The sequence below is a fragment of the Dromaius novaehollandiae genome, chromosome 2, assembly GCF_036370855.1.
Source record: "Dromaius novaehollandiae isolate bDroNov1 chromosome 2, bDroNov1.hap1, whole genome shotgun sequence".
NCBI lineage: Eukaryota > Metazoa > Chordata > Aves > Casuariiformes > Dromaiidae > Dromaius > Dromaius novaehollandiae.
The window spans coordinates 69,332,640-69,356,700 of NC_088099.1; the positions used below are offsets into that span (position 1 = coordinate 69,332,640).

The window sequence follows — 24,061 nt, forward strand, 5'->3', positions numbered from 1 at the left end:
TGTCCCAATGAATCACAGAGAATCATGAGAAGGGAATGACAAGCCTTCACCTATGATTCCCACACACACTCAGTACTCCTAAGTCCCCAGTCTCACCTATTGTCTGGCAGTTTAAGCAGCAGGGAAAGATGGGGTTGAATCCTTCCAGGCAAATGAGGGAAATGAACCTACTCTTCTCCGACACCCTTGGTGAGGGCTCCAACCACTAAACCTTTGGAGTAAGAGAGATGGGTCCAACATGACTACCTCTGGACATATTTTAAAGGAAACCAGTGGTTATGAGTGGATTTTGTGCAGGGCCTAAAAAGAACATCCAAATCATTGGCATGTGCTGACTAGACAGAGGCTGTCAGTGCAACGGCTGGAGGAACACCTCACCTGTGAACCTTGACAGCGATGAGATATCTGAGCAGTACTGAGCCACATACTCACCGTGTGAGTCCGCCAATGCCCAGAAGCAGAACTTCAAGGCACCTCGTGAACACAAGGGTCAAGAACATAAGCACCACCAGTAGACACATCAAGCAAAATATAAATTTTATTGGTCTCATTTCTAAGAGAGTTAAAAACCAGACTGAAGAAAAAATGCAGAGCATAACCTTAATAGTTTATGAACAGCAATCAAGTTCCTTAAGCAGTCCTTCCTTTGATTTGTATATGATTTTGACTGAAGGGTGACCTACTATTTCAACCATATTTAAAAGGATGCCATTGAAAGTAAATAAAACATAAACTGTGTCTGAAATATATTAGTCATATTAGAGAACACAAAGTTCAGAGGCTTCTCCTGAAAATGCTGATTTCTGTTCTGCGATTTCAGCCTCTTGGCTATTATTACACCTTATAATAATCATCATTTTTGCCTTGAGATTTGAGAAGGAGTTAAGTCCCACAGAAAATGGAATGTGTCTGAATAATTTATTGTAAGGAAATACAGACTTAGTTTTCAAAGATCTAGAAGACTTTCTATGTATGATATTGTGGAAATACTGTATTAATACTTTTTTTACCCATAGAAAGTAAACATCTGTATATATCTGCAATTAGTCCAAAGATTCAATTTTGCAGCAAGGGGAAAGAGTCTGCATTCATATGAAATTGTCTTTTTTTTATATACTCTAAACATTGAGAAGTGACCCACTTAAAGAACATTTAATCTCTCTACGTAATATGTAGTGTTTTGAAGTGTTTATACTCTTTTAATTCCTCCAATATGTGGGTCTGTATTATGCTAAACTTCTCCTTTGAATTTTTTTCACATTATGGAAGTGATGATCCTTCTACAAAACTTACAGCCACATCATTTAAAAGTGAGTCTTCTTACTGCAAGATTTTCCACGGAGTATTGGTATTCAGAAGAATTTGTCTTTACTGATGGGAAGACAACATCTCAATACTGGTGAGGACACTCCACTTAACAGAAGGCAAACATTGTCTTTTGTTGAGATGAAAGATTCTTTATGTCTCTTCCATCAATCTGAAGCATTGTGACACTTCATATCACTGTAGCACAAGAATGTTCCTTCTGGGAAATGCACAGAATATACTAATGAAAATGCTCATACATCACAGAGATTTTTTCCCCTGTAAAATGATAAAATTATTCTTGTTCTAATATTACTTGGCTGCAGAAAAGAGAAAGAGTAATTGCCTGTGACCAAGCATGACATTTTTAAAGTTCAAATCCCCTCATTCTTAGTTATCATACATTGCATTAAGGCTACTCAAAAACAGTATTTGTCAAGCCACTGTGTACCAAAGTGACTTATTTTGTAGTATAACAATAACAAGTGAAACAGAGCTTGCTGATGTTTGCTTTCAATTTCCTCTTCTAACTCCTGTGCCATTTTAAACAAATGACATACTGGTGAGGTGAAGAGGACAGAATAAAGTACCAGAGATCACCTGAAGGTCAGCATACAGCAGGTTTCTTCATATTAAATGCGCTAGAGCTATGCTAGCTTTCTATCCAACAAAACAATATTCTGCATACCGGAAAGGCAAAGAGCGAAACAGTTAAGAGATTTAGATACTAGGAAACTGCTTTTCAAGGTTGCAAAAAGCCTGCTCATTACAACATCAGATAAATGACTATTAGACAGATAAAACCCATGGTTTTCAAAGCAAACATCAAGGAGCAGTGCTTGGGTTCAGAAATGGAATACACAGCTCTCAAAACTGATCCTCAGTTTACATACACAAAAAACATATCTCTCTTTCCACATGTTTTATGGCAGGTTGTAAGAAACAGATAATGTCTCTCCTCATTTCCATTACAAAGCTCTGTTGAGAGACTAATAGCAGTCTGTTGCAGCTGAAGTGGGCAAAACCAGTTCAAAAAAAAAAAAAAAGAGAAAAGAAAAAAGAAAAGAATATTTTCTGAATTCTGATTCACACGCTGGGTGATGCACTTCCCTTTGCCCACTGTATGTTACTCTGTGGTAATCACTCCCTTTTCAGAATGACTGTTTGACCAATTCTGTCAGAAAGCTGCCTGTTCATCTTCAGGGCTATACTCAAAACTCAAACAACTCAAGGATTGCTTCAGCCAGAAGCACTTTCACACAGTTTGAGCCAAAATTGCCCCAAGGAAGACTTAAATCATGCTGGATGAGAGTTCTGACAGTGCTTTTAACGGGCCAAAATTTCACTTGCCATGTGGCAATAGCAACCAGCTAGATCAACAGGAGGACTTCCTGAAAGCATGAAATTGCCCTCGACCTGGCTGGACACAGGTTGGGGGTCAGAAAACACCTGGCCTCAGTGTGTTCAGTTTTGCATTACACTGACATTCCATATGTTTTTTGCTGTAGGGTGGTTTCATTTATTTATTTATTTTCAGGAGAACTGATTTTCCGGGCTAAGTCCTGGACTTCAGACATTTGCTCTCAGATGTCAAGAAGCATGGGTGCCATTTAGGGGAGAAGATAAACCAAAGGTCTTGTAAGAATGACAGTATCAAATGCTCAAAAACTGTCATGAAGAACAGGAAAAAAAAGAGTATTTTGACCTGTTTGGGAGGGAGAAGCATCCAAACTTTCAAGAGTCAAGTGGCTGTCTCAGTATTTTGGCTGCTAGAGACTGCTAAGGATAAACAAAGCTTTTACTGAAATGAGTTTGTATTAGTTAAGAAATCTCTAATTAGGAAAAAGAATGCATCAATATCCACAAATAAGGAAGAAAACAAGTCTGTGGGACTTGTTTAAAACAAACAAAAAAACATAATCAGATGAAAATGTGGCAAATGGGAAAAAAGAAGAAGAAGAAGAAGAAGAAAGAAGAAGAAGAAGAAAGGAGGAAGAAAGGAGGAAGAAAGGAGGAAGAAAGGAGGAAGAAAGGAGGAAGAATAAAAAAGCGGCCAGAACAAATGGACAAAGTTACTTTACAGGCAACGTGTTTCGCAAATGGCATACTGAATCTTCATTCATCTCTGTACTTTTCTGGCATTCTCACACACACCCCTGCCCAGGAGGGAGATACTGATTTTCCATTACCAGTTCCCTGTTCTCCTGTGCTTTCAGACTGTCTCTACTTCACCTTCAATTTAATTTTTGAAAAGTTGAAAGAACTGCTAACCTCATGTCCTCATGTCATCCATTCTCCTCTTCCCACCCATACTGTTTCTAAAGCAAGTCCTGCATCCTCTCTCCCTTAAGCAATTTGAACAAGACAACATAAGGAAGTAGTGTATTGTTGTGTTTACTTTCCATCATTGAGATGTGGGTTTCTGACTACAGTGCTGGGCTTGTTTTGGAAGCCATCCACCCTCCAACAAAACTTGATCAAACCTGTTGCATCCTGAAGCAACTGAGCAAAAAAGAGTTATGGTTGCTGTAACTTAATCACAAGAAAAAACATGTAGGCAAGGTGTAATTATCAAGGGTACCGGCATCTGATAACGTTTACAGCAAACAGAAAATTAAAAGACTCAAGCCAGAAGCAAATCAGTGGAAGGTTTTTCTTCCTTTTTTTTAAATAACTGACTACTAATTTTTTCTCTAGCGTTGCATGTAAGGCTCATCTCCGCCAGATAAGCTATCCTGAACATTTTTCTTCACTGGATGGTGGGGGTTGAATTTCAGGATTCTCCTTCAACACTGGAAGTACTTGAGATCCAACAGATAAAATATCTGGAAATGATGAGTGCAAGGGCTGGTTCATCAGGTATACGCCAAAGTTTGTCTGAAAAAAGCAAAATATTCATTGAGATGTGACTAATGCTAGAGTAACCAGATCTATAGAGGATCTCACAACCCAGATATGTTCAGAAAAACAATACTGCTTTAACGACAAGGATATACGCCCGATCTCCATGTAATTAAGAGTGCTTTAACTGATTAGCTCTAATAGGCTGGTACACAAGAGCCAACCCCATGCTATTCAGGAAGAATACCTTAAGTAACTGGATAAAGAAGGTAGTATTTCATCATGACTTCCACAGTATCACATACGTAATTTATACTGCCTCATAGTCTTGTCATTTAATGACTGCTCTGGTTTCTTGACAAATACAGTTAATGCCTTTTCACAAGTAAAGGCTAGGCAGTGCGAGAAAGTATATATGTTCAAATAGTGAGGAAAAGTCTTGCATCTCTAGCATGAATTATTCACTTTGTTAACAGAACTTTGCTTTGTCTAGCCTTTGTGAATGTTCCCTTTGTTTGTTTTTTATGAATATTTTAGTATATTTAAAGAAAATATTCAGAAAGTTTGTTTTATTAGGACTACCACTTGTTACCTGTCATTAGCTCTGAAGCCATCCTACATAAAAACTAGAAATACTTACATATGTGTCCTCGTGATACTTAATGATAAAGAAAAAAGAAGCAGGGCAACTACTTCACCTACTGACCCTGCAACCCTCCTAGGTACTAAAAAACTATTCCAGTCTGTTTGCACTCAGATAAAACACTTACATGTGGTCTTAATTTTAAGCACGTGAAACACTCCAATTTCAGTTGGGTAAACAGTTGGGTGTAATGTGGAAATGTCACATTAGGAGACTGAGAACATATGTTACCCAACATGGTTTTGTTTTCCAGTAGTGGGAAACTTCAGGAATGTGGAGCAAGAAAGAGCCTTGCAACCTCAGGAAAATGTTTCCCCAACAATTAGAAAGCAGTTAATTAAAGAAATATGTCAAGTAAGAAATAAAGGAATGCTTAAGGCTATGTTACATTGGTAATTGAACTGTAGACTTCAGAATGTCTTTGTTCCTCAAACTGAGGAGCCTGGAAACCCAACCCTAATTTTCTTATCAATTTTTAAAGGTTTCAGTAAAAAAGTATTTGTTTTTAGCAGACTACAGCCAAAGTGTTTGGTTACCAGTCACTCAAAGTGTAAAATAAATAAATAAGCAAATGAAATTGATTTGGTATGTCTATGAAAAAACTCATTTTTAAATGAAACTCTATTCTCCTTCTCCATTTCCTGATGACATTTACTGTCATTGTTCAGATAGATGTTCCTAAAATAGAGGGAACCGCAACTACAGAAGGTTTAGAAAAATATACTAGGTAAAGGGAACTGAAATAAATAATAATAAAACCCCCACCATTTATTAGCTGAATTTAAGGGAATATATTTGATAGTCTTAATATGAAGGTAGTAAGTTTTCTCCATTCTTGCACTAATTAAATAAAAATACAGTAATGAGGTAACACGGAACATCTTTAAGTCTTTGATGAAAAAGCGAGATTGAAGGCTGAGACCTGCTCTCAAGTAAGAGAGATGCTGTAAAGCAGGGATCTAACAATACATTGCCTCAGCACGACCTGGGATTCTGTTCTCTTTCATCTATAATCCTAAACACTAAAAAAGCCAGCTCTCAAGTAGAGGTTTCTTTGCTATTTCAGCTATTCCTTCATCTCACTGGCATTTCACATATACTGGGCATGTATTGGACCTGATCAGGCCTATCCTATTAATGACAATTTTTGGATAACTGTAATCACAACAGTGTCAACACCAGTAGACATAACGTAGATCTTTATGGTCAGTGTCCTGGTATTTAATGCTAAAGGAATGACTGCAGGACAGTATAATCCAAAACCACTAGCACAGTGACTATGTTGGATCAACCATGACAATAAAATGGAAAAGTTAGTAACTATTTCACTTTAAATATTGAAGTATATAATATTATTATCTTGTTTTTATTTTTCCCATATTTGGTGACAAGCTTTGGTTTCTTTCTTTGCAGAAATGATGTGGTTATCAGTCTTGTGGTTAATATCCTGGATTTACGTCCTATACTCTAGTGTAAAGATGACACATGCTTTAATTCTGTTGCTTTCAAAAATGAGGCAATTGGAAACTAAATACTGTAAAATGAATAAAATATTAGTCCATGCTACACCATTCTTCACACAGTAAGGAATTTTATAACTTATCAGTGTAAATGAACTTATATCATATGTGAAAATTTTTTACGTATATTTGTTACTGCATTGACAGCTTGGTTTATTTTAAAACAAGGCTAAAATAAACCTGTGCAGATTGTTCACTGGGAACAATTTAATTTACCTGCTTTCTGTTCTTCAGGATAATTTAAACAGGTTTTGACTTTTAAAGCATTTTAGACCATTCAAAGTTATTTAAGAAAAGGCCTATGGGAATATATCTTATTTGAGGAGTCCTCAAATACTTTTCTAATACATGCCATCAATATTTTCCTACTCTGACTGGGCATCTAAAGTCTCATAATACTATTCAGTGTTCTGAGACTGGATGATGCCCAAGGAGTTTTCAAAGTGATGGTATACATATTCAAGTATTAATACCTATTTGGATGAGTCTTTTCCTGTAAGAACATTCTCATTTCTGACATCTTTCTTTTTGTGAATGTTCTTAGGATCAAAATTTCACTTGTGAGTACCAGAAGTGGATTTAATACCTTTTAAGTAAATTTCCTGTTTTTTTTTTAATAATTACAAATATTGGCTCAGCAAATATAATTACAAAAAAAGCAAAAGCTGTCCATCCCACAACACTAATTCTGTTTCAAGAGAAAGACAAAAAGTAGAAACTGGCCCTTCTCACATTTCACTGATAAAAAAGATGCTTTCAGCCACAGAGATTACAGCCTGCAGAGCTATTACAATGGACTGCATAATCTCTCTCTGCTGTTACTACCCTTTTCTGATTTCAAGAGCATTTTATTCTGCATATAACCTCCCCAAAAGTGAGCAGAGAGAGCAGGACTGTGACTTCTATGGCTTTGTCCCCTCAGTGTTCTTATGTCAGTAGAGGCTCTTCCTATCACTTTTAAACTTCACAGGGACAAACCCAGAAAGCTTCTTAACTGTAAAAGCACAAAAAGTAATTGCTGGCATAACTAAGTAAAATATACTTATTCTTGCCCAACTGTGAATCACAGAATAGTCATCATGCTCACTTAAAGGAGGAGCTGTAACATGCTGTCATTCTTGTATGTTGTTTCAAGTACATTTACTGAATCAATAGTAATACGCAATCAAAAGTAATATGCGATGCTTAGATATCCACTGACAGAGAAGTTTCCTGGGTACGATGTATCTTTTTGTAAGATAGAAACCTGAGGTGCTACATCTGACAAAGGCTGAGATGAGATGCCTTTGAGATATAGCTGCTGAACAACCAGCTAATTGCACTCGGTAGGGCAAATGCCCTGCTAGAATGTGTTCAAATGATCCTGCATGCTAAAACCTACCTTCCCCTGGATTTTGCTTCTGGATGCAGCTCGCAGCTGCCTTCTATCAATAGACAAATTGGCCTGTTCTCCTCTGCTTGTTTTATTCATGTAGTAATACAGCCTCCCTCCCATGCAAAGGTTTTGGGAGATGCAGTTATTAAAGCTGAATGATTTTTTTTTTTATGTAAGGATTTTCTATTAACTCTGGATTGACCAAAACCTATTTATAAAGTGTTAAAAAGTACGAAAGTTAAAGCATTCATTTTTCACATGCTGATTTTTCATATTGGAAAGAAAGGAAACTTTTAACTTAGTGTCAAAGAAAACATCTCGTTTTGTTGAAAACAGCTGAACAGAAGGGTGTTTTGTTCAGAACTGATTTTCCTTTGCCGTCTACCTTGAACAAACGCATTTCCCAATTCAGTCACAAAGCAGAAAAGAAAACCACGTTATTCACAGAGCTCTATTAATTACATCAATCACTGTTTGCAAGTGTTTCAGATCACTGCATGAAAAGCACTGCACAGTGTAAAGCCTTGCAGTACTATGAAAATGATGATGATAATGCATCAGATAAGAAGAGTCATTTGCTATCCTTATTAATGTTTCTGTAAGCAGTCCAAAAGCATGGTGTCTAATTCTGCAGGAAGAGGAGCTCTCCCAAGGCACAATGAGATCCATAAAGGAGGATCAACGGCCGTCAGGAAAAAACACAAGCCCTTTAGTGTATGAGAACATGTGCAGACATAGTGGATTTCCCTTGATGTACTGCCATCCATACATTTATACTGGGGCAGGCTGCTAAGGCAATTCCCTTCGCCATCCTGATAGCAAGTCTCAGCTTGCAGCAGGGCTGCAAATGTACCTACAGGGTTCTTGGTATCAGTGTTACACTGCATTTGCAAAACATAGAAGATGGGCAAGAATTCAGTGTTCTCGCTTTTCTCTTCAGGTGTGTTTTGCATCAGGTGGTGACACAGGTGAAACTGTGTGCGGGTAAATTTATGTTATTTGCTTAACGTAGTTATCTAGTCTTTCCTAGTCTCCTGCAATAACATAGCTCTGTCACAGAAGGAGAGCTCCTTTTTCCTTCTCAGCCAAAAATTACAGAAGGAATTCTTAATGAGTGCTTCTTCTGAACTGATGGCAGTAGAGCTCAGAATCGCTTGGTAGAGGTGTTTGCATTTTAATTCAAACCAGGTGATAAAAGGTTTTCATAAAATATAGCTGGCTAGCCTTCATCATCAGGAAACATGCAAATTGTTTGTGTGGCTGGTTCTGACTTTCAGCAGTGATGCATGTATGCAAAGCCTCATTCTTTTACTTGGAACACCAGGTTCTCACAGTCTCTGAGGAATGTAGGAAAATATAATTTCAGGAATGAATATTGAGACATCTTTTACATGCCCTACTTTATCTAGCTCAGTATTTAAGTTCATTGGCAGTGCTTTGCTTTGGGCTACCATTTGATCGAGCTTGATACATGCCTCTTAATTGGTATTCTTCTTGGAAAAACAAAACAAAATGGTAAATATTGACATCTGGCTGTCATATTAAGCATGCAAGACTTGCTATCCAATCACATGTACAGTGTCTTTAATGTTCTGGAAATCAAGCAACTACAGCAGCCTTTCAAAAGTATCAGTTCCCCTTGTATCTGGAAATTAGCTTAAACCTTGCTTGCTGCATTTGTTTGTTATTTGTTATAACTGCCTTATTGACAGCTGTGAATAAACAATGCTGAATTCCTTCACTGATTCAGTATCTGATAAAAAATAAAATGATGTCTGGTAGCTGACTTTTCAACAGCAAAGCACATGCTACAGATGTGAGTCACCAAAGGACAAGCTCTGCAATTGAGCAGAGCCACATGAACTCAATGTTACTTCTCTCTCCCCACTATGAATTGTGAAAGTTTGGGATCGGTGTTCTTTGCCAGGCCTGCTAAACACACTGAAGATGCCATAGTTCTCAGATGCTACTCACTGATAACCAGCTGGAGACCATCAACCTAGAGACAACCGGCAGCTATGATGTCTTAGGTTCAGGCAAAGTCAATTCAAACTCTCTCTTTTGGCCGTCAGGTTAACGCAGAGGACTTGGCCTTACAGAGATTAGGGCATGCTCACAAGACCTCTTCTGCCAGCAGTGCTGAGAGGGGAGTAATCTTTGGCTGAAGGTTGGGAAAAATCAAAAAGCTGAAGGTCCAGTTCTCTGCAGCATGAACATGGTTGCACAGCCGAGGGAAGCAGAGCACTCCCCTACTCTGAATAGCAGCACTGTGCTCTGCAGTGCTTTGCCTTGCCTCGTGTCTTTCATCTGATGCCAGGTTCTCAAAAGGCTCAATTGCTCTCTTTGCCTTAATGTCATGTGAATGAGTTTGTCCTAGGAGTGTTTGTACCAAGAAAATTTGCATTGCGGGGTTATCAGAATCAAAGAGCAGCTCATCTCTGCTGAGGGAAACATGCAGGAGACGCTTTGCCTCTCCTGAGAATCTGTATCCCAGGGAAGGTTTTGTTGCCACTTGAGAAGGTTGCTGAATACAGAGTACTTTCCCTCCACAGAGGCTTGTAAATCCAGTGTGTGGGTAGAGAGAAAGCCCTCCACACACTGCACCCCATTTGGCAGCTCGGCAGCATCCCTACCCAGAGTGCCAGAAAGCACTGTCAAGTGACCCAGATGTGCCAGCTGTGGCTCACCATTACCTCATCAGGGTTCTTGTCCTCAGGCTACCCAGGGTGGCCAGGAGCTCCTCTCACAAAGGCACACGGGCTGCAAACCTCTGCATGCCAGAGCCTGCAGGACAACCCTGGGTCATCTCAGGCCAGCAGGAAGCTGTGCCTAGACAGCTGGCCCCTGCCTGCTGGCCTCTCCAGTTATCTCCCTCTGCCCCAGGCAGCTGGCTCCAAGTCAGAGCTGGCGGAGCCATTCACCAAGGATAACATTCATTGAAAATGTAGCTCTTTGTTTGCTTAATGAGTCGCTGAGACGAATCAATTTTTTTAAACAAAGAATGCATTATTGTAACTTGTCTGTGCCTTGTTTGGGTGAATAATATCAACCTGTTTGTTATTGCTTTGCCTCTGTGCTGTGCCTAATCTTGGGTGTTTGGCTGTTATTTGGCTGCTGACCTACAAGGTGGGGCGTCCGAGCCCTGACTGGATAACTAAGTTTTACAACAGAAGCTTAATGAGCAGTAAACAATGAACTACAATAAGGATTTTCAACTGAATAAATACTTCTGAGGAGATTTGTGAAGCTTTTGGGATGCCAAAGAGTCTAACCATTGTCTGAACACTCTCAATTCCAAGAAGTAATGCAACCTTAGGAAGCAGAATGACTCCTAATGAACACCTATATTTCAAACATGTTCCGTAATCAGTTCTTTTCCTAATGGATTAGTTTCCTCTTTGACTATATTCATGTCTACTCTGTGTTTCCTACTAAGCAGTTTCTCAGAGACTAAAACTTTCAGTAAGGTTTAGTCAAGCTAACTATACAGTTAATTACAAGCTAACGGTAGTTGCAAACACTTTTTGATTTTTCTACAGATATCTCTTCTTGAATGACATCAACACATCAGCCTGTGTTTTTCAAGACCAAAAGAAACACATTGTAAAGTAGTAGGCACAGAAAAAAAGCAAACATAGTGAAAAAATAATAAAAAAATGTGTTGAGCGTTTTACAGAAAGAAACCATGTCATATCTGGGTTGTAAGTGTAACTTCTTATAACTGAAAGAACAATTGGTAATGATTAGCATAATAACTTAATAGTGAATATTTTATCAGCAGATATTTCCATATGCATGCAATGAAGTCACTAGATATTTCTATACAGCTGTTTTGGAGTACCATACTCACCTTTCTACCTCTGGCTGCAGACAGAGACTGCAGAAATTCCTTGTTTTGTTCTCCAGACTGTTGATCAATGCAGATTATTTGACATCTGCTACATGGACCCACAACCTGAAATTTCAGTTAAAGAAGGTTCACAGGTATATTTCAGAACAGGACAATACAGAACAGTACAAGCTTCTGACTGCCATAATATCTTAAAAACAGATCTTTCATGTACTTTTTCAGTGTTATTTTATGCTTTAATTATTTAAGAGGTCATGCCTGTTCACCTAATGTAGGTACATTTTCAAAGCCTCCATTTGGGAAGTTCTCACTGAATTCTTCCTTTTCCCCTTTCCTTTCCTTGAAAAACTTCCCTCAAACAGAATCTGAGAAATACCAAACATTTACATATTTATATTTCCTGCTGGCTTCACTTCATCTACTGGCTGGCAGGAACACTTGCCCAAAGGAGAACTGGGTGTAAAATTAAGTCAGGACCTCAGGATTCGACCAAAGGAGGATTCTCTTGGAGTTAAACTAACACAGTCTGGTTTACATTGCTTCAGTGCAGTTGAAATATACATAACATCCCACATTCTTTCTTATTTTCATGGCACTTTGTAAGTGATCAGAATACAAAATCTGAATTTTTACAACTTTTTAAGATCAGACAGAATAACACAATCTTCTAGTCTATGTGTAATACAGACCACGGCTCCCCAAAATTAATTCTTGCTTGAACTAGGGTGGTTTTTTAGGAATAAAAACTGCAGTGAGTTTCTTCTTACCTTTTATAGTATTAAAATGAAGAAGGAAGACATTCCCATTTCATTTAATATTGCATCCCTAACTTTTGCAAAGCTCTACATTATAAAAACTAACTGCTTTTACAGTATCTCAGCTTACCCATTCTACTTTTGTAAAATTTGTCATAAAATTCAAGGGGGCAAATAATTAAAACTTACACTGCAAGTATTTTTATATGCAGATCTGAAGTGCCATTTAAGTTCTTTAAGGCATATTTAGAATTGCATGTAAAACTCTTCAGTGTAATCATCAAAACCACACATTTGGCTCTGCTTTTTCAGAAGATGATTTCTCACAGCTTTAATATTTTATTCAAAGAAAAAGAACACAAGGTAGAGAAGATGATATTTTTCCCTGCTTTGCTTTGTCACAGTTCAACAGCTTCTTCTACCACTTTACTAGCATCAATCACCTTTGTGTTCTTCATCTTCTACCTAAGGACATTTCTCCTCAATTCTCTGTCTCATATTACAGCTTATTTATCAAAGTATATGTAAAAAATGAAAAGACAAGTTACATTTGCTATCCTTACTGAAAAAATAGCCTTGCCATTTCTTACAGTATGCTGACCTGAAAGAAATGAGAAGGATTTCTATTACGGCTTCTAGATCTGACCTTAGCACTTGTGCCATTCACACCTTCATTATCATCTCTAAGCAAACAATGAAAAAGTCACTTTTACATCCCAGGCAATGCACTTTCAAATACATATTTCACATCAAAGGACCAGAGAAACCAAATGGAACACGTAATACACAAATGTATCACTCCCTTAGGTTTCATGCATAGCTTCTTCATGGACTGTTTTGTGAAGGTTTTCCTCAAAAGAATTACTTTGTCAACAAAGGCTGACATTATAGCATTTTCCTGATAGCATAAAGCACATCATAGTGTTAGAAATGATATACAGCATAACATACAAAAGAGCTCTACCAAGTCAGACAAAGGACAAGTTGACCCAGAAACACATCTTGTATGGAGATTAAGAGAAAATGCATATAACAGAGGGCAATACACAGTGATCATTCACTTGCATTCATTTCCCAGCTCCTGGCAACCAGTTGCCAGGTGTGCAGCAATCATACTGCATTTGGACTACCACGCTTAGCAGCAACCAGTATTGTCCCATGACTTACGCTGGCTAAATATTTGCTGCAAACTCTGGCCCAAAACAGCGATGATTCTTCTCCTATCTCAATGAAGCTGGGAAATGCTATGAACTGTGAAACTAAAAAAAAGGTAGGGGAGGAGTATGTCAAAATCTCTCAGTTACATTAAAGCATGTTTGGTCACAATAATTTTTTTTAACACATTTCATAAACTTCATCTTCATAACTGTACTGTCCATGTCCTAGACAAACAAAGCCTTGCAAAAATTGCTTTGTTTCCAGGGGTCAAAATGCTTTGTGATAGAAAAGGACAAGGAAGATGGGTCTATACCTGAAACCGCAGAGAACCTATTGAAATCTCAGCCCATTCTTCTTCTTCAAAGGACTCCGGAGCACTGATGACAAGGTTAGCACGGAAGCGTCGGATTAGTTCCTCTATTTCCAGTGGTTCCTCTAGTCTGTGTCACAGATTTCACAGAATAAAAGAATATAAGCTTTATTAACTAGTTTTCCAGTAGATATCTGTGCCGTAAGAATCTAGTGGCTGATATGATTCAGCAAATACTTCTTCTCCAGAACACCTGGGACCAAATTTTAATACAAAAGCTATGAAAAAGGCACAAGGTATCTGAATATAGCTTGTAATACTCTAGGTGGCTTCTTCAGAGATGTAACCCAGAATTGTAAAGTAGGTATGAAACCATGGGGAGTTGTAATTGTAAACAATGAGAAAATTTCCCTATTAGCTATCATATGTAAGGCTAATGGTAACAAATAGAAAGATCTTTTGGGTAAGCAATCATCTGAAACATTTAAATGTTTCTAAAAAGAAAACAAATATAAACACATTCTGAACTTGCTGCAGTAGCAAAATGGACAACAACAGCAGACACTGAAGGTGAAAAAGGCCAGAAAAGACATTTTGTGAGAGAATGTACTCCTCATATTATTATTTGCCCTTGGGATGAAGGAGATTGCACCAAATGACAGGTGTTTTGAAAGAATTTAATCTCTGTGTGGAGACATCTACACCTCCTTACAAGCACTTGAACTGCCAGAGTGTAGATTTGTGTGAGTACTGAGAACATAGATGAGGCAGCCAGAAAGGCAGACTGCATACAAATATCAGAAAGTTGACTGCAGCTTTGAATTGTCATTCTTTACTCTTCTTCTAAGAGACAATCTTTTCCAGTACCATCAAAAGGACAGCTCTAAAATTTGCAAAGGAAATCCTCTCATCACCTTTGTTAGTGAGGAAGAACACTTCATTTTGCATTGGCTAACATGGACATGAGCAGCTTTCAAGGTTCCTACAGCTGTGGTTTAACAACTTTTAGATATGACACTCCACAGCAGAGAAAGAAATCTGGCTATATAGTGAAAAGAGAAGTTTCCATTCTTGGGAAAAAAAATTTTAAAGGAGAAACAGTTTAAAATTGCTTGTGTTTTAATTAAAATGAGGGAGAGCATGCAAAATCAAAGCACAAGGAAACCTGCCCACATCAAGCAGTCTTGGCAGAACAGGTTTGTAATGTGAAGAGCTTTGTTTTGTTTAAAATAGTCTAGATGATCTTTAGAAGACAAATGCCCATAGGGATAAACTGTGTGTGCAGATTTTCAAGCAAACCACGCGACCCCGGTTCCACCAAAGCCTCTGCTGTTGACAGGAGCATGTGGGTATAAAGTGGAGTGGGAAGCTTAAGTGATACAAGTTCTCCCTAGAGATCCCACAAGCAGTCCCATGACTAAGACAAAATTTCTAATCATTGCAGGAGATGGGAGCCAACAGGAGGAGTTGGCTACACCAATACTCAAAAAAATGGGGAAAAAATTAACAGTTAGTCATAAACAAGTTCAGTTACACTGTTTTGCATCCTAGTTTTGCTATGGAATATGTTGAGTCCAGACAGAAAAAGGTTTGGTGCTGGGCAGACAGAGCTCTGAATGCATTTTGTGATACAGGAGTGCCTGCTAGCACAGCTGGTACTAATGGGAACATCAAAAGCCCCAGTAACATCAGAACTGTGCTGGCAGTGTGCTGAGTCAGTTGTTAAAAAGCTGTTAAAAAAAAACACTTCTAGAAATTTCATCCCTTGCCATTGCTCCTCCAGGACAGTACTGCCCACGCTCCCTACTCTCTCTGCCTTCAGTTTGCTCAAGCTCGCCTCCAAAATACTTCACCCTCTCCTCCGCCTGGCCCCAGCCCTCAAAACTGTAATTGTAATTACTTGTGAGCACGTATCTGAGTAAATTCCCATTAGTTCCCCTCCCTCAGAACACGTGTCAGTTGGATGGAGTGACAGGCACCTTCTTCTTGCAAATCTCTACAGGGGGGGTTGTGAGGCGAATCAACATATTTTGTCAAAGCCAGCTTGGGTACTTTGGGCTTTCCACAGTACTGGGCCTTGGAATGCAGAAAGCATTCCACGTATTTAACAGGCAAACCTGAAAATTATTATTTGCATCTTCAGGGGCATATTTCTACCAATAACATTCAAGTATGAAGCCAGGCCATGGGATTTTCACAGAGGTGACTGGTAGCAGTAACACCAGAGAGATGGATGTCTCCTTATGCATATAGCAACAGTAAGTTACATTCTAGCTTTTAATTAAAATGCTGTGACTGTTTTAGATCAACTCTCAAGAGCCAAATGCAAAGTGGAAGATTAATTTTTACTTATGGAAGATAAAAATGAAGAGAAACTATTTAAACTCAATTGAAGATGGAAAGCGTTCTATAAATCTTAGCAGGTTTTCGTTAAAAGAAAATAGGCAAAGTAGCTAAATAGCATTTCTTAAAAAAGAAAAGCATTCAATTAAGACCCATATGTGCAGATTCTTAAATCTGTACACTGCATTGAACACTGCAAGTTCAGTATTTGGAAAGTCCAGACACAGTGATCTAGTAACAATGCAGAACAATGCTGTGTTTTTATGCTGAATTCATTTACCCCAGCATCCTGAGAAAGCTCAGCATGGCAAAGTAGGGGAGAGTTTTCCAAACCTGTGCTCCAGAGTTGAAGCAAGATGTTTCTAAGGCATCCTGGCAGCTCCAGTCATGTCTGGAATTTCCCTTGGGAGAAAGGAGATTACTAGCCTAGATGTACTGGAGGGGAACACTGGAAGAGCTGAGCTGCACAAGTGCGGAGCATCTGCCATTGTGTGTTTTCCCAAGTTCCCTGTCCTCCTTCATCTTCATTTGTTGCTCCCTCCGGTACATTTTTTTTTCTTTGCACTGTCCCCTCAAATCCCATGTCTGGGAAGCTTCCTCACTGGGTCTCACCATGGAAAAGCCTAGTCTGAGGAAGGGATGCCTGCAACATTGTCCTCTCAAGGAGAGGAAACTCAGCCTGTCAAGCCTCAAAAGAAAGCACTAACTGTCACTGGGAAAGGTGCTCAAAACAGCTGAGATGTGCTGATTCAAGCCTCCTTTCTTCAGGCATTTTTCTCTGGGTGGCACTACCATGATGTGTTGAGGCTGTCTGACTGTCTCCTGCTAAAGAAAGAAAACCCTCAGGCAGTGCAAGCTCCAGTGCTCTGTAGCGACACCTCATGCAGTTAGTGGTTTTAAAACCTGAATATCCTCCTACAGCTATATGCATATATTCCTCCTCAAAACAGCAACTTCAGTGCAGAGGGAATGTCTGGTGGGTGACTAAGAAGATACCAAGCAGAGGCAGGATAGTTTGCTAAGACCAGAAAAGGCGGGTGATATGAGATCAGAGACATACGCAGGGGCTGTGGCGAGCAAAGCAATGAAAGAGGCCTTGAGGAAGGATCTGCTGTGGAATTTCAGCAAAGGAAGCTGGCCTCAGCTATATGCAAGCAGCAGCAACGCTCCATGGTCAGTTTATGAAAATTTAGTTAGTACTGGGTTCTTTATCTTCATACTCTGGGCTGGCTCAATGTTTCCTTTGCTGCTTGTATCTCCCACTTTTCTACAAATAACGTCAAATTCTATACAGAAACAACCAAATAAAGGAAACAGCAACAAAATAAATACAGTTGTGAAAATAGTTTTAAAATATTTCTGCTGTGAATGTTTACCCTAAATCTTAAGCCTTCTCATGGGAGAGATATCTTTCAGTAAGTACCAAGATGTCGTATTTTCACCTAACAGATGATTTATACTGAGGAAACGTAATCATCCCTGTTCCTCCTACAAATAGAAGTTGGCTTATTCCTGACAGTCTCCTGCCAACGGATCATTTGACAAGAGTTACATTGACGTTTTCCTAAAGATGAGTGGCACACAGGTTATGTTCAAGCACTTAACCCAAATTTTCAAAAGTAATACAGGCGTAAGTAATTACAGCAGTTTAGTACCTATATATTTATTGAAGACTGAAAAGTAAGTATCTCTAAATTTCTAAATAAAACAATTATATTGGTATTTTATGACAGGATTCTGGAATCCAAGACTGCTGAGAGACATCTGAAGGCAGAAGGATCTTACCTTGCAGAAATATGGTCCTTCAAATGCAAAATACTTGCTACATTTATCAGGAGGTATTGTGCTTCATTCACAAGAGAGAGCGAGATGCTTGTAGCAGGTGCCAGACCTAGAAAAAATCAATCCAACATTATAAAATGACGGTTAAAATGAGGAAGATAGTACTAGCAATTTCACCCCATCTTTCCTGTGACCTCTTACTCATTTTCATTATAAAAGTCATTCATTGGGCTCCAGGCATTAAGGAAAGATTCCAAGAATCCTCTCAAACTTGTAAATCAAATGATGCAATACATTTAGAAACTGTGATAGAGATGAGATTTTACCAATTTTGTAAAATAATTTACAAGAGCAATATCTATGGATTTTTCATGCTCTTTCAATTTGTTCCCTTTTATAATGAATTTCAGTATAAGAATAACTTCTCACTGTTAATGGATTTTTTATGATCATTTTTCAAAATGATTATTGAATTTCCAGACAGTATCATGGTAGCAATAATAAAAGCCCAGACTGCTATATCTGTTCATTTTTGCCAAGTCTAACAAATGGAAGGGCAGCATAAGAACAGTTTGGGTACCTTTTGAATGTACCTTTTGAGGCCTACTAGATCAATATCACATGACTCTTTCACCCTTTATCACAGAATTTTGTACTCATTATGCAGTCCATGAGCCAACCTGATATTTTGTAATTACTAAGTGAGGAATCACATACATTTTTAAGAATGCCAACATACCTTTTGTATTTTTCTGATGCCTATTGTTTTTTATGTCTGAACTTTGCCTTATCAAGCGACATGAACGACCAAGAAACATAGATAACCAGTCAGCAATTCTCTCCCCGCAGTCATATGTTTTTACCCTATCACGAGAAAGGAGGGAATTAACAAAATCTGACAGCCAAAACATTAATTTACAAAACTGAAGACAAGTAATGAAGATGTTTATTCTGTTTCTTTCACTACGAAATATAGAATCCATAGTATGTGATAAGTGATAAAAAAGAAACATGAAGTTCTGCAAAATTTTATTTCTCAGATTTCCTCAATTTTAGAGTACTTTTAGTCTTGAATTTAATACTTAAAGGATCTAATTTAATTTTATACATAAAATTATTGGGGAATAAGGAACTATATAACTGTAATGCTCAAGACTGACTGTGAGGTACAGTAACTAGTAACCAATATTACGGTATTACAATACAGTATTATGGAAAAGTTACTCTTTCATCTGTGTTTTTTACTAAGATAAAGAGAAATAATCTGACTTGAATTCATGACTGCCCCACTGTGCCACACTGCATACAATTTTTAATGAATCTATCAGGTACAATGATGTTCATTCCCTAATTTAATTCATGTTAGTACAGACACTCCCCGTTAACTTTGAAGACTCAACATGGCTCCGCTAACAGAGCTCATGTAGTAGTTCTTCCTCATCTAAGCATGGTTTCCTTTACTAGCAATTTGTCTAGTAGGTTATGCAAGGCTGGCAATAGCTCTTTCTCCTTTACCTGCATGTAATCACTCCTAGAAGCATCTTCAGATAACCTCTCTCAGTTCCGGAAGGCTATGGATCTGATTACGGGAAGTCATTCTATTTGCCATTAGCATCCTCAGCCCACAATCATCGTAACTTCTGTAGTCTAAAAATTAGGCAGTTAGCTTAAGCTAGTTTTCTGGGTGCCCCTCACAAAAAATGGAAAAAGTACTTTCTATCAATTTTAGACCTTAGGATGGGATGTCTCTCACTCAGGAAGTGTTTAACTCTCTCTATTGACTTCTAAAGGAGACTTGACTAACACCTAACTTTGAAATGGCAAAAACACGTAAGAAGAATGCAAGTTCTCATGCCTATCTAGGTAGGATTCTTGTAAGGAAAGTGAGATAGCCATGGTCCTATGCTCACCTTGTTGTCCTGCACAGCCAAAGAAGCTGATCTGTATGGAGACCATTTGCTGCGTGAAACAAGAAAACAGTTCCTCACAGCAAGGGACACAGAGCCGTAACATGATGAGAGGAAGCTGCTTGGCCTTACAAAATGTTCTGTAGATTGAATTGAGCTACACAGGTGGAAAGCCAGACAAAGTGAAATCAAAGAGATTTTCTAATTCTGCAGGGATCAGATCTCTCTTCAGCTGCTGTTCTGAATTCTGACTGCGGTGCAACTCTGCAACTCTCTCTCCATTCTGAGATTGGACAGACGCCAACCAGCTGCATCTGGTCAGCGATGTCCTTCAGCTGAAATGAAAGACTGATATCATGAGATACAAGCTCTGTGGCAAAAATCAGGGCCCAAAAAGGTGAGTTTCCATATGAGACTACTGTCTCAGCTGTAAAGTTCTTGTGTCCTTGCCATCACAGAAACAGGGAAAAGAAGACTGATGAGAACGTTTAAATCTTCCATGGTGATAGTACAGGTGAAACAAGTTCCCCCAATTTTTTTCTCGCCCAGACAGAGGTGCGAGGGGTATTGCAGTCTTCTCCTGAGCCGCTTACCTCTAACAGCCTGCCAGGGCTTGATACTGTATAAATCAGAATCAAAATTTGGCCCTCTTTTTTATTTGCTTACTATTTTCGGTCACAGTGTCTGAGCTACAAACACACAGCATTCTTAGCATTTCATCAAAGGTCACTATGTAGTTTCTGTATTCCAAGACTCCTAAGTTTTCAAATTGCTTTTCCTTACTGTCTGAACATTTTCCAAGTGAGGAACATTGTCTCTTCAAGGTCTTTTTCAAAGTCCTTCTGTTATAGCTCGATTCTATTCATTTTATACTTGCATTTATTTTTGTTGAGCATTACTTTCCATCTGTCAGCATTACATTTCATTTGGCACACATCAGGCAATTTATAAAGGAGGGCCTAGTTCTCTCAGATTTTACTTGCTGTCCCCTTTGAGTTGCCCACTCATCTTGCTATTACGTCATTTAGCTTCAGTGCTTTACAGCTGGTACCTCTAGCTAGGTAATTTATAGAATAAGAAACAAGGACAGCTAAATGATGAATACTGATCCCAAGGAATATAACATAATACACTTACCCACAACACGCTCAGTTCACCTTGTTTTTAACTATTACTTTGCCTACTTCTACCACTGATATCCTTTCCTTGCTCTTTTTGATACTGTGGCCTGTCAGGGAGCAGACTGTGTCCCTGCTTTTTTTAGTACAGCACTAATCCTGAGTATTTGGGGTCTTCTACAACATCAAAAACCATAACACCACTAGCTTCTACTTTCATTTGCCACTGTTAGATATAATATTGGAGAGCCATGTCCCTCCAATGCGAGCAGCACCTGCTGATAGACAACCCCTGTGAAGATGAATACTAACAAATTGCCTCACATAGAGGAAGCTCAGGGTCATTTAACTTTTGTGACTGCTGTCATATTAAACATCCGCACGTAACTGCTTGCTGATTCCAGGTCATGCGCTTTTCCCAGCTATATCAGTGTAAATCCAGAGTAACCAGCTAGGTCAACAGAACAGCTGAAATCACAGTGGCATAAACTGAGAGCAGAATTAGTATGTGGGGAAAGCATTCTGTAAGAGGGGTTTTTTTGAATAAAGACCTTTAAGCAAAAACTTTTGGTCCCACTGCTTATCTCAGGCACTCTGCAGAAGAAATCCCAGGCCACAAATCATCTCCTGTCCCTGCTAAAGTAAGGCACTTTAATGTCCCTGTTTTCCATTTCTTGGCCCTGGAGGCTCCCCTGTTGAAAACCAGGGAACCTGGCATAAGGGCTGTTGGATCTTTCAGCTCTTTTGGAGGCTTATTAATTTTGTCCACTCCTTCTGCCTTATTTCCTGCCTTTTTTATTTGCTAATCACAATCCACCCTGTGCAGTTTGTCTTGTGTCTCCCTTTTCCTTGTCATTTCCATCTTTTTTTCCTCCTCAGAACTCTGTACAGTCTCCCATGAAAGGTTCCCATTTCACACAATAAAAATGACAGAGCCAGTGTCATGAAAGGCAAGCTACAATAAACAGTATGGCAACAAAGTATACGCACACAGAGAAAAAGGTAACACAGGCTATTTTACAGCAAGGCCTGTAAGAGATGGGGTAACCATGGGGAGGCTAAGGATGAGTCAACACTACGGGAAGTGGAACAGATGGTTAAAATAAATGACTCCTGATTGATTTCCACTACCTGGGGAAAATACACTTCCAAGGAAAAGATCTTCTTTATTATATGAATACACGAGGGTAATATCCTAACACAGAAGGTTAAAAAAAAAAACAAAAAACAAGAGGCATAAGTCTACCCTCATGGTGAGTATATCATATAAATTATAGATGTATTCTACAAATCACATTCACCACAGCAGTGAACATGTTTCAGGTAGGAAAAAACAGAAATCACTGGTGATAAATGAAATTGTTTCAGAAACCAAGTGAAAAATCCTCAACGTTGAACAAAAACACAGGAAGAATAATTGTCCTTGTTGATTTTCAGGGTGTATTTTCAGCAAAGAGGTCACTTTCTCCTTCTTGCAACAGTGGAATACAATTTCTGTGTAGTATGCAAAATTGTCAAAAGAAGGAGAAGCTAACTCCCCCACGGCTCCATGGGAGAATGTCCAGATCTGCTGCTGGCTTTTATGCTGCTGCCCTCAGAGAATCAAGTGTAGAGAGTTATAAGGAATTAGTGTATACTGGCCCTCTTAGTTGGGCTTAATAAGAGACTTAGTTGGTGGAAGGAATTGTAGCAGATAATGTGAACTTACTTTAGGAAGGCACTTGATACACAGACACTCAGAAAACTTAGTGAGACTGGGAAGTACTTAGAAAATTTGGTAGATAAACAGCTAAGTTCACTGACAGCAAATTAATTTATTTGTAATGCTGTATTTCACTGAAGGGATACATCTCAATTTGAAATTAATGTTATTTCAGGTACTCAGCTTCAATCTTCCCGAGATGGTTAATGGGACACTAATGAACATGGATAGTCAAAGCAAAATTAAAAAGAGTTGTAAATGTGGAAAGTTGTTTATAACTTCAGCAAGTTCTAGAAAATTTGAATCAGTGCAGCATGAAATGGGCAAAGTTGCCAGCACCATTGCTGTCAAATAAATAAACTGAAATCTAGTGTTCTGCTGAGGCCCTCACTCGGCATTTGGAAGTACTGGGGCATCTGTCCCTTTTCTCATCCTCGGAGCGAGTAAAACAAAGATCTCTTTTATCCTCCTGAATGCCAAGTCATCACAGTCCCCTATACCTCTCCTCCTACTTTTTAAAAATTGTTATTATTATTTACTCTTTTCTATCAGAGCTGTGGGCCTGCCAAATTACCTACCTAAATCTGTCTTTTTCTGGTCTACTAAACAATACATTATTTTACATGCTCCCCTTTTTTTTTAAGGAATTCTGCCTTTGCACTTTTATCCAGTCATGTCCTGCGTGGCCGTGCAGTGATTTTCATCTTAGATTCCTCTCTGTTCTCACTAACCTGTGTGAACAGACTTTACTCTCACAGATCACAGCCTCTTTTCCAGTATTTTCTTCTAGCGGTAAGGATATTGGATCCATGCCTAGATGGACAGAGAACAAGCCATATGAAAAAAAACATTTAAGCAGAACCACAGAATTATGAATAAAGTGCCTAAATTTACACCTGTTCATAATCACAGCAGTCTCACAAATAGCATATGACAGAAATACTCTTCTTTTTTGCTAGAAATATACTCTCTGCCTGCAGGTGGCTCCAAATGATAATGCAAAGCACAAAGGCTGCTGACAACCTTGGCATCCAAACCACATGAACAAATACACAATTTCAGCTTTGAGTAACTTTATTCTCTGTGTACCTCAGGTAATTGGATTGGCACAAAATTACTGCCTCAATCGGGGCTGCTGTAGAAAAGATGAACTTATCACTGTTGTGCCACCCCTAGCAAATCAAGATGTGAGTTTAATCATTGCTGAGGGGTTTTTTTGGAGGGAAGGGATGGTGCAACAGAAAGATGAGGGGAAAAAGAGAAAAAAAACCACAGGCTGCTCAAGGAAAGAAATATAATGTGTCAGAAAACTACATAGTTTAAGTAAAGATAAAAAAGAATGGAAATCCATTAATGAGATAACTATTCCCATCTATCCATCTCAGAGTTTAAACTGAATAATGAATTTCTGGTAGTTATCTATGCTATCAGTTTCTTCTATAGTTTTCTTAT

At 38.6% G+C, this 24,061-nt stretch overlaps 1 protein-coding gene across 7 annotated transcripts in view; it reads right to left on the reverse strand.

Annotated features, from left to right (window-relative positions):
• Positions 1-520: 520 nt before the first annotated feature.
• The window catches only part of MOCOS (molybdenum cofactor sulfurase), a 373,228-nt gene continuing 349,687 nt past the window's right edge, over positions 521-24,061 (reverse strand). For all 7 annotated transcript variants that reach the window (XM_026099873.2, XM_026099875.2, XM_026099874.2 and 4 more), the window contains 6 exons: positions 23,341-23,422; positions 18,622-18,746; positions 17,886-17,991; positions 13,761-13,887; positions 11,535-11,639; positions 521-4,182 (listed from right to left, as the gene is read on the reverse strand). In XM_026099873.2, the coding sequence (XP_025955658.1) occupies positions 4,036-4,182; positions 11,535-11,639; positions 13,761-13,887; positions 17,886-17,991; positions 18,622-18,746; positions 23,341-23,422 (692 nt within the window). In that variant the 3' untranslated portion in view covers positions 521-4,035. The remainder of the gene's footprint in view (positions 4,183-11,534; positions 11,640-13,760; positions 13,888-17,885; positions 17,992-18,621; positions 18,747-23,340; positions 23,423-24,061) is intronic.